Genomic DNA, 11,163 nt, shown 5'->3' on the forward strand with positions numbered 1-11,163 from the left:
CAATTAATTAAAAAACATGTTAAAACTCTGAAGGCATGTAACTAAATAAAAAGTACAATATACAAGATTAATATACGAAATTACTTTCATTTCTACATAATATCAATGAGCGATTAAAAAAGGAAATTAAGACCCATTTCATTCACAGTAATGTCAGTAATAAATGTATGGAAATAAATTTAATGAAAGTGCAAGACCTGTATACTGAAAACTACAAAACGTCACTAAAGGAGGTTTTTAAAAATCTAAAGAAAGAAGGAGGCAGTCCATGCTTTGGACTAGAAGACTCAATATGGTCAGGTGGCATTGCTCCCCAAATTGATCTATAAATTCAGTATAATCTCTATCAAGGTTCTGGTAGACATTTTATAGAATTTAGCAACCTGATCCCAAAAGTTACTTGGAAATGCAAAAGACCCGGTTTTGATAAAGAACCAAGGGGGAGGATCTTTACTTCATGTTTTCAGAATTTATTATGAAGCTAACAATAATCAAAACACTATGATTTGACAGTTTCTCAAAAAGTTAGATGTCATTTTACCATTCTTAGTTACGTGGAATGTCCAAGAAAGACAAAGCTATAGAAGACAAAGCGCATCGATGGCTGCCCGGGGCTTGTGATGGGAATGGAGAAGGGCTGTGAGAGGCACAGGAGATTTTATGTGGAGAATGGAAATGTTTTGAGACTGGATTTGGGTGCTGGTCGCACAACTCTGTAAACATACGAAAAAGCACTGAATTACATTTTTAAAATGGGTGAATTTTATGACATTTTATACTCCAGTAATTTTTTTAAAAGGAGATTAAATGTCCTGGAAAGCCTGAGTGGTTAATATCATAGACTCTAAAGTCTCTTTTTTAAGTTTTTTCTTGTGGGTTCAAATGAGTTTAGGGAGTAGAAATTTCCTGCTAACTTGATTTTCACTGTTTACCTGCTATATATTGCCTACCGCACTGGATCTACAAGTTTCTTAAAGTAGATTACTATGTCTTAAATATTTTTATATCCCACTCCCCATAGTGCTTATGATGGCTTTTACCCCTAGATGAAGCATTTTAAATATTGGGTCATTTAATTTGTTTATAAAGAAATACAGTATGACTTTTCTTGTCTCCACCTTCATTTAACTACCATCACAGTAACATTCTGTTACTCTTCTCATAGAGTATATTCACTTTGCCATTTCCTTCATGTAACTGTAAGTATAGTAACATCAGCTAGAGGATAAATATGAAATATAATTATATTCAATAAAGTAAATTGAGTCACATTAAAATCATATTAAATTAGACAAGTCCAAGCAACGGTTGTTTTTTTAACAGAAGATATTATTTTTAATTAAAATAAGATACAACAGTCATGTAGTCAGTGTTGATTCTTTTTTCAAAGTCTAAGACTTATTTTTTTTAACAGGGCCTCGTTCACGATCCCCAACAATTTTGGAAACGTCTCCACGACTTATTCGAAAAGCGCTAGAATGTGTAAATTTAACTCAGTATGTACGGTAAGTTTTAATAAACATGATTAATGCGGACATCTGTGTTCATAGAATTTTGGATACATTAATAAGTTGCTAAACAACTCAAAATTTGAACTGAAATGCTTAATATACTTCAATGTATTCAAATTTTTAGAAGTACATGATTTTACATCTCAAATTTAGCAAATGTTTTATTAAGTCAATCATAAAAGCATTTGAATATTTCCTGTAAAGATTTAATTTATAAGCTGATTAAAGTGACTTGAGCTGCAGAAAATTCCCCACTATGCCTGCTGGCATTATTTAAGTAGGTTCAATTTCATCAAGAACTAGACAGAGATTAACAGAGAGAGATAGTTACTCAAGCATATTTATGTTTGAAAATATTTTCAACATTATTTAACTGCATAAATTAAAAAAGGAAAAACCTCCAAATATTCTCATACTTTCCAACACCAATTCCATGAACACCTCGTCAGATGAAGCATCTGATTTTTACTGGTATTTTCCTAGAATTGTTTCCTAAAATATTAGTGACTTAATAAACGGAGCATAGCTCATCAAAAAATAATAGTTTATCCTTTCTATTCCTAACATTTGATTGGATTCAGACCACCACACTGTCCATATGATTTTAAATTATTTGAATTCTGAAGTAAAGTTCAGCCCAGCATTCCAAAATGATTATGCATCTCTTTTGATGTTTTTTATAGAAAAACGATAGACAACGACCCTGTGCTACAAACAGAGGAATTGAACCAGCAGCAGGCAATGCAAAAGGCAGAGGAGGTTCATCAGTTCCGTCAGTATAGGACCAGAGTCCTCAGCATTCGAGACATTGACCAAGAGGAACAGCTTAAAGTAAAAGATGAAATCCTGGAGATGTATGGGGAGATGCGGGTGAGTCTCAACATACAGATTACAGTTGACACATTCTGTTATAATGTTAAAAAGATATCATAGAAGAGTAATATAGGACCTGGGTGGAAAGAAGTCTTGAAAGCATTTAGTTCCCAACTCCTCAGAGAAGATGGAAGATTGGTGAAACACACTGAATTTTACTTACTTCCTTAAACCCTTCCATAATGCAGTATTGGGGATCTATCCACAAAAATGGGAGGAAAGAGAGAGAAGACAACAACAAAATATGTGTGAAGAGAACTGGGTGAATATTAAAATTATGTAGATTCAATTCATCGTGTAGAAAATACTTTAAATTACAGTATTATAAGACAAAAGGGAATTTCGTTATTTCCAGTCATGTTTTTTTTCTGTGTTTAACAGACAAGCAAATGCAGTAGATGGGAAGGCGATAGGGAAGAAATATTAACGGCGATGGTTTATTTATTTTTTATTTATTTATTTTTTAAAGATTTTATTTATTTATTTGACAGAGAGAGAGACAGCGAGAGAGGGAACACAAGCAGGGGGAGTGGGAGAAGGAGAAGCAGGCTTCCCACTGAGCAGGGAGCCCGATGTGGGGCTCGATCCCAGGACCCTGGGATCATGACCTGAGCCGAAGGCAGACGCTTAACTGACTGAGCCATCCAGGTGCCCCAACGGGGATGGTTTTTTAATTCGGATCTCATTCTTTAAGTGTGAGGCACAAACACCTTAGTTTTGCTTGAGTCTCCCTTAATAGACATTATCCGTACCCCATTTCTTATCAGATGGGAGAAAAAGATACCAATCTTCAAGAGATTACTGACATATATTAAACTTACTTTACACTAAATCCTTCAGATGACATTCTCTGTCTCTCTCTTTTTTTTTTTTTTAAGATTTTATTTATTTGACAGAGAGAGAGACAGCAAGAGAGGGAACACAAGCAGGGGGAGTGAGAGAGGGAGAAGCAGGCTTCCCACTGAGCAGGGAGCCCGATGCGGGGCTTGATCCCAGGACCCTGGGACCATGACCTGAGCCAAAGGCAGACGCTTAACCGATTGAGCCACCCAGGCGCCCCTGTCTCTCTTTTTAATATGGTACTACTCTCATCTTGTACAATTGGTTTAGTGAAGCCAATTTTATTGTGGTGGATACGGGGCTTTTCTTTCACCAAAAGCTTTGAGGAGAGTCTCATTCTGACATTCAACTCTGCCATAATCTCCACCACAATCATGCAAGTTGCAAAACCACAGAAAATTTCTCGAAGAATTCAGCAATGAAGACAAAAACAGTCATTTCTAAATACTTCTCTTCTGGCTAGCATCAGTTCATTAATCCTTTTTTTTAATTATATCATTTTTGAAACAGGAAACAACAGGTTGAACCATAATTGTGCCCATTCTGTCAGAAATGCAAATGAAACAAGAAAGCCAAAGTTTCTTAGGAAAGCTACATTGGCACTTAAATTGTATCACTGCTTTATTTGTGAATATTTTTAGAATGTTGCCTGGAACTGACATTAAGTTTTGAAAATTACCCTTCTTTTTGAAAATATAAACTATAATTTAACTATAGTTATATATATTTTGAAAGTAGAATCAGGATTTCCTGATGGATTGTTGGTATAAGAGAAAGTAAAGAGTCAAGAAATGCTCTAAGGTTTTTGGCTAAACAATTGATAGGGTTGAGTTGCCATCAGATCTGAAGGCTTGAAAGGAAAGACAAAGATTTCAATTTGAGACATTTTTGGATATTTCTATTGTATCAGAAAAAAGCATTCTTACATATGTATTACAGTCATGTGGGAGATATTGAAAGAAGTTAGATATATGGTTCTGGAATTTAGGAGAGAGATCTGGGCTCTAGATTAGAAAATTGGGGGACCCCCATCAGTATAGAAATGGAATTTAAAGCCATGGGGTTAGATAAAATCACCAAGGAAAGAGGTCTAAGATCTAAGACATGGCCATTTCCTCGTTAAGAGATGAAGGAGAAGAGGAGAAATTAGCAGAGGCAACTGACAAGGAGCAGCTAGTGAAAGAGGAAGAAAAGTCAATGGGGTATGAGGTCCAGAAAACCAAGTGAATCAGTTGATCCAGGAGGAGAGGGTAGGGGTAAGTAAGAATTGGACCAAGAGGTGATCTCGGATTTAGCTTGGTGTCTTTGAATGAAAGCCAAACGGACAATAACAAAGAAAGCAGTGAACTGGGTGATAGTACTTGAAAGTTCTTCAAGTACAGGTCAGACACATTTCATCAGGTCTAGTACAATGTGGGGAACTAGTAACTTACTGAGCACAATTACGGTGAGAGATGCACTGAGCTGCATGTTTTCTAGAGCTTATATTTGAACTCATGCCTATCTCTTCCCTTTCTCTCTCTCTTAGTAATGCTTTTATTTACCATTTTGTTAAAATCTCACGTACCCTTTGTTGCTCTCTTATGTTTCATGTATTGATAAACATTTGAGACCATAACCTAATATTTTTTTCTCTGTCTCTCTTCAGTAATTTGCCACAGGAATCTATTGGCATGAGGAAGGGATCAAGGGATTGCTTTTTTTTTTTTTTTTTTTAATTTCTTTCTGGGACCATAAGCTTTTAACAGTAGATCTTAATTGCTTGGGATTTTGTTTTGGAATAGGACTCTTTAGATGAAGCCCGACAGAAGATCTTTGATATCAGGGAAGAGTATAGAAACAAGTTGCTGGAAGCTGAGCGCCTAAGATTAGAAGCTCTGGCTACAGAGGAAGAAACAAGTCCAGTGGAGCCAGAGAAGAAGACACTGGCTCCAGACACACAGAAAAAAAAGAAAGGGAAGAAAAAGTAACTAGCAGTGCCCAATACTCACCGCCTTCTTCTGGAGAGGAAACCCCTTATTTTTTCTTTCTTTTTTTTCTTTTCTTCTCCTTCCTTCCTTCCTTCGTTCCTTCTTTCCTTCTTTCCTTCCTTTTTTTTTGTGTGATCTATAACCTTCCCTACTGATAAGGTACTAGGTTTTCCTTCTTAGAATGAGTTCCTGTGTTATAATGTTCATTTGTTGGTTTCTCTCAGAAAACTATCATTTGAGTAGCCATTGGAGTTTCAATTTTTCCAATTTCAATAAAAAGTGCCTCAAAATATTTAAAATGCAATAACATTGATGTGTCTCCCTCTGAATTGCTGCATTTTTGGTGAACAGTAAAACAAGATCATGAATGGACTAACAGGATTGCATTTGAAGACATTCAACAATGAGAAAAACAGCTATGGTTCTTAGAGGGAATTTTGTTTATAACTGTAAAGACTTTAAGATATTTTTAAAATATGCTTCAGATTTGTGTCCTTCACCGGGCAAGAGCTGTTGTGGGTTAAGCTCAATACAAGTGTTTGAACTCTGAATCCTACCTAACACTCGGTCAGGTCACCCAGACATAGAGACTGTGACCTCAAATGCATCCCTTGTCATTAGTCCCAGCACCATGTTTTTTGTAAGTCACAGAGCATGTTCTTGGTTGCCAGTTTTAGAGAACTGCAGTGGATTAACTGAGGCACGTGACCGGAAATGGGCTTCTCCCAGAAGCACACTTCTAGTTCATAGCTTCCTCAGACGAAAACTCCAAAGGTATTTTTTAATCAGTCAAACCTTTCCTTTTTTCATGTACTTAAATCTTTTTTTTTTTTTTTAAAGATTTTATTTATTTGACAGAGAGATACACAGCGAGAGAGGGAACACAGCAGAGGGAGTGGGAGAGGGAGAAGCAGGCTTCCTGTTGAGCAGGGAGCCCGATGCCAGGCTTAATCCCAGGACCCTGGGATCATGACCTGAGCCGAAGGCAGACGCTTAAGGACTGAGCCACCCAGATGCCCCATGTACTTAAATCTTATTATTAAATCTTTTTTTTAAAAGATTTTATTTATTTATTTGACAGAGACAGACATAGCGAGAGAGGGAACACAAGCAGGGGGAGTGGGAGAGGGAGAAGCAGGCTTCCTGCGGAGCAGGGAGCCCGATGCGGGACTCGATCCCAGGACCCCGGGATCACGACCTGAGCCGAAGGCAGACGCTTAATGACTGAGCCACCCAGGCACCCCTTATTATTAAATCTTATTATTAAAATGTTAATTAGATATATACATATATATGTAATTTTACTCAAATATGCAAACACATGCACTTTTCCTCTATTATTCTTTGCCTAAACTTTCCTTCATCACCCTGTGATCTCCCAACCCCACAAAATAATACATGATAACAACCTAGTATAAATATGTCCATGTTTTTCACTCATCTAATATAATCATACATATTTTATATCATGACCTATTTTACAAAATGTCATTTTATTATGCATTCTTTACTGTGTCTTGATTTTTCTCACCAAAGAATACAAAATCTCTTTGAGACAAAAGTAATTCATTCTTTTTAATTACTGTGAAATATTTCATGGCACAAATACATTGTCATTGATTCAGCTAATTCTCCTGTGACAAATATTTGCTTTGTTTCTAGATCTTTTCCGTACAAGAAAATCTGGTAAGAACAGAAAAGAGGTAGCAAGATGGTAGACTTAACAAAGTATTTTCTAATAAATAAAAAAGAAATATAGTGCCTGACCTTTAAAATAAAGGAAAAATAAAATCAAAATATTTTGTAAGAAGATACTATAAATATTACTGTATAAATGCTTGGAGTGACTACACTGGAAATACATGGGACATAGAACACCAGGTACAATGTTCCTACCTATACTTGGAATCACTGACAATGCAGTAGGTACAAATAAATGCAGACTGATTTACAGGTGGTTTGTAATTGTCACTCAAATATTTGGAATGGGGTTGCCATTGGTGATACAATTTTCAAAATGGTGAACAACCTTGGTAAATTTTCAAAGATAACAATGTTTAGTCTGCCTTTAGTGTGGACAACTGATGCATTCCTTGAAATATTCAGTGAATTTTTAAAACTTTGCAAAAGATACTTTTGTTTTATATATCTTACAGAGTTAGGTTCTTGGATCATTAATTTGCTTTTAGACCACATGAATGATGGACCATTCAAATCATAGAGAGGTAAGATAATTCTTTGTTGCATGTGATTCTTTCAAAGATTGGGGGATATCTAACATCCTTAACATTCAACCAGTAAATAGCAGTAGTTCTGTCCCATTCTTGGGCCAATCCAAAATGCCCCCGCATTTTTCCTAACTATTCTCTAGAGGTTTGCACTGTCCCCACTGAGATCATCTCCATGTAGAAGAACAGTAAAGCTTACTGAGAAGCTGAAGATAGTTGTCTGGGATCATAGTTAATAAATAGCTCTGTTAGAATACATAGCTGTTTAAAGACCCTCAGTTGTGTTGATTGAGTTAACCAAGATATATGTATAAAGCATACTAAATTCCTACAATCCCTAGAGCATCGTCTTTGACAAATGTATGGCTTCTCATTCAGTTTCTTTCGCCTTAGTCTCTTATCATCTACCTCTTTGCATCCTCCCAAGTACTTCAAGGTCAACTCTCTACCCCCTTTCTCAGGGGCTCTTGTAAGAGCAGAGAAAACAGCTTTCTCTTCTGCAGTCACAGCCTGGCTTCTGAGTAATAATCCTGAGGGTGCAACTCTGATGATAATGAAACATCATTATAAGAGCAATTTAACACTTCAGTGTCTCTAAAACCTCCACTGAAGAATAGGATTGTGGCTTTCCTTTTTGCAAAATCCAAGTGTCCACTAAAGTGTTTTCTGAAATGTAACAAAGGACAATTTTCATTTAAATGAATCAGAAAATTGCTGACAACCTCACTAAACTTTTAACTGGCTTTTAGAAATCAAGTTTTCAGGGCACCTGGGTGGCTCAGTCATTTAAGAGTCTGATTCTTGGTTTTGGCTCAGGTCATGATCTCAGGGTTGTGAGATCGAGCCCCCTGTTGGGCTCCATGCTCAGTGTGGAATCTGCTTGAGATTCTCTCTCCCTCTCTCCCTTTGCCCCTTCTCCCACTTGCGTGTGCTCTCTCTCTAAAATAAATAAATAAAATCTTTTAAAAAATAGAAACCAAATTTTCAAAAACTTTTATTGATCTGTTATTAAGAATCCCACTTGGGATATGGCCCAGGGCACACAGTTTCTTCTCTGAGGCAAATTCCATTACTGTATGGCTCTTCTTGCCACTTCTCCCTCTACTTTTCTATTTTGCAAGAGGCAGTGGATACAAGGGCTTCATTGGAATGAGACAGAGACACAAGATAAATGTGAGAATATCATGCAACGTGTTTTTAATGTTTGAAAATAGTCTATATAAAACAGAGGGCTCAATGTTTTTTGTTTTTGAAAATTTGGTTTCTATTTTTTAAAAGATTTTATTTATTTATTTTAGAGAACATTTCAATGTTCATCAAACCATTGATTTCAGAATTGCCAATTCAGATGGCACATGGATATCTCTTTCATGCCACATTCAACTGTGGGTGGTTGATATATTTATGCAGGTACAAAGAAAATTCATTAAAAAATGATGTTTGCCTTTGTGAAAAAGATTCCAAAATAATATGTTACATAGTAAAGACTTAGTTAATAAACTGCTAAGTAATATAAATCAATATAGCTCATTGGTGAAACTGGGCTCAGCTGGTTAACATCTCTATAATATTTTACAGGTTTGAATAGAAAATTTTCATGCTGTTTTCAACAGGAAGATTAAACTTGTGCTAATGGCCAAAATCATTAAATACAACCTCACCAATAACTATTTGATTAATGATAGAATTACTGATTATATTGTTATACAATTAATAATATAATACAAAATTTTGCCGTGTATTTTTTTCTGAAGGAACTTTGAAGTTTTCCTGTATTTTTTCATGAACTTAGCCGATTTTTAACTTTAGTTGCTTCTGGAGTAGCAGGTGCCCAAAGCCGGCATATTTTACACCAGAATGTGTGAAAAACAGCCTTTGGCCGACATTAAAGTTTTGCCTAAGACCATCATTTCTGTAGCAAATCATCTGAAGCCATTAACTATTAAAATAAAAAGCCAAAACTATTAAAATCTTATTTTAATTGAGGACGCCTCAGTCAGTTAAGTATCTGCCTTTGGCTCAGGTCATGATCCTGGGGTCCTGGGATCAAGCCCCATGTCAGGCTCTGTGTTCTGTGTGGAGTCTGTTCCTCCTCCCTTTCTCGTGGTCCCTCTCCCTCCCCCCCCCCTCTTTCTCAAATGAACAAATAAAATCTTAAAGAAATAAAAAAATAAAATGATTAACTTGAATTCAGAAGCTGCTTTCCAGTTTATGATTCATACAGACTGCTTGTATTTACTCTTGCTTTTCATTTATGAACATTTAAATCATCTCTGGCTCTATAAACACGAAGAGGAAGGAAGCAGGGGGAAAGCCAGAGTTTCATTTGTGATTTGCAGATATGACCAAAAAAATGTCCTGAAGGGAAGTTAAAATTCCCCATGAGATGCTCATACACCATTTGCAGATTTCAATAACTCTTGGTCTTCAAGAACCTGGATGCTTCAATTTTAGTATATGTGCTGCCGAAGCGAGCATGAACCTGGATGCTTTAAATGTGTCTGATAAGCTTTATTTCTTCTGTTGTGTCACTACTGTTTAACTAGCTTGTCACATTAAGACCATTTCTAATACTTTGTGTAAAGATTTCATCTCTCTGCTGTATAATGGGTTATATTCTCCTTGAGTGCAAGGACTATATTGTAATTGTCATATATTATGCATTTTAATCACCCACAAATCATAGCACAAAACCTCACAGAGTAGGCTTTCAGTAGATTATAACTGAATAAACTACACTGTTCCCCATTATGTGGGCTATTAGGCTGATGTTAAAACGGGTCTAAAGCAATGCTTATGATCATTTTCAAAAATGTATCAGATTGGCCTTCAAGTGAAAATATTGAAAAATACAGTTTATAGGACCTGAAAAAAGATTCACACCCCTAAGAGACTGTGATGATACCAGATGGCAGGTTGTCAACAATGGTATTCTGCAGTGTTCACAGAAGACATGTATCATAGTCTAGTCAAGACAGCTTCATTTTCCAAATAGGATCTTAATTTATATACCACTAAAGCAACCAGGGAGCTCATCATGTTCATGCAATTAAAGTAAGAATATTCCAAACTGTTAATAGTGATGTGGGAAACAGAGGCAAAAGAAATGTAACTTAAATTAAAATCTCCTTGCGATTTGCAGCCCACGGATAGATCCCTGAAACATGCAGAGTGTGACCTTCCTCAAGGAACTCGTGGCTGCCTTTGTGCCTTAATGATTGTTTATTTGTTTATTTATTTATTTTTTAAAGATTTTATTTATTTGACAGAGAGAGACACAGTGAGAGAAGGAACACAAGCAGGGGGGAGTGGGATAGGGAGAAGCAGGCTTCCTGTGGACCAGGGAGCCCGACGGGAGCTGGATCCCAGGACCCTGGGATCATGACCTGAGCCGAACGCAGATGTTTAACCGACTGAGCCACCCAGGTGCCCCATTGTGCCTTAAGGTTTAAAAGGAACCTCATCTTGGCAGCAGCTGGCCCCTCAAGGTCCTGGAAGCCTCGCTTCCGCATTACTCGGAGACTTGCGCTATCCCTCACCCCCACTAATTAAAAAGTACAAAATCAGTCACTGCTCACAATCCCCTTTTAACTCTTTCTGCGCACAGGTCCTGTCCTGTGAATAGGGAAGTGGTTAAGCTCTAGGCAGGAGAGAGAGGAGGCCCCTGACCCCCCTGACTGGGCTCTAAAACTATTCCTGGCAGGTGGAGACACTGAGACAGAGCTGAACAAGAGATAAGGG

The 11,163-nt window shown here is 36.9% G+C and overlaps 1 protein-coding gene across 1 annotated transcript in view; it reads left to right on the forward strand.

Moving 5' to 3' along the window:
* ADGB (androglobin) overlaps window positions 1–5,194 on the forward strand; it is a 148,922-nt gene extending 143,728 nt beyond the window's left edge. The window contains 3 exon segments of the mRNA XM_034990949.1: window positions 1,391–1,505; window positions 2,195–2,381; window positions 5,009–5,194. Of these exon segments, the coding sequence (XP_034846840.1) occupies window positions 1,391–1,505; window positions 2,195–2,381; window positions 5,009–5,194 (488 nt within the window).
* The last annotated feature ends 5,969 nt before the right edge of the window (window positions 5,195–11,163 follow it).

This window comes from Mirounga leonina, unplaced genomic scaffold, assembly GCF_011800145.1.
Source record: "Mirounga leonina isolate KUSES-001 unplaced genomic scaffold, KU_Mleo_1.0 Mir_53, whole genome shotgun sequence".
NCBI classification, from domain to species: Eukaryota; Metazoa; Chordata; class Mammalia; order Carnivora; family Phocidae; genus Mirounga; species Mirounga leonina.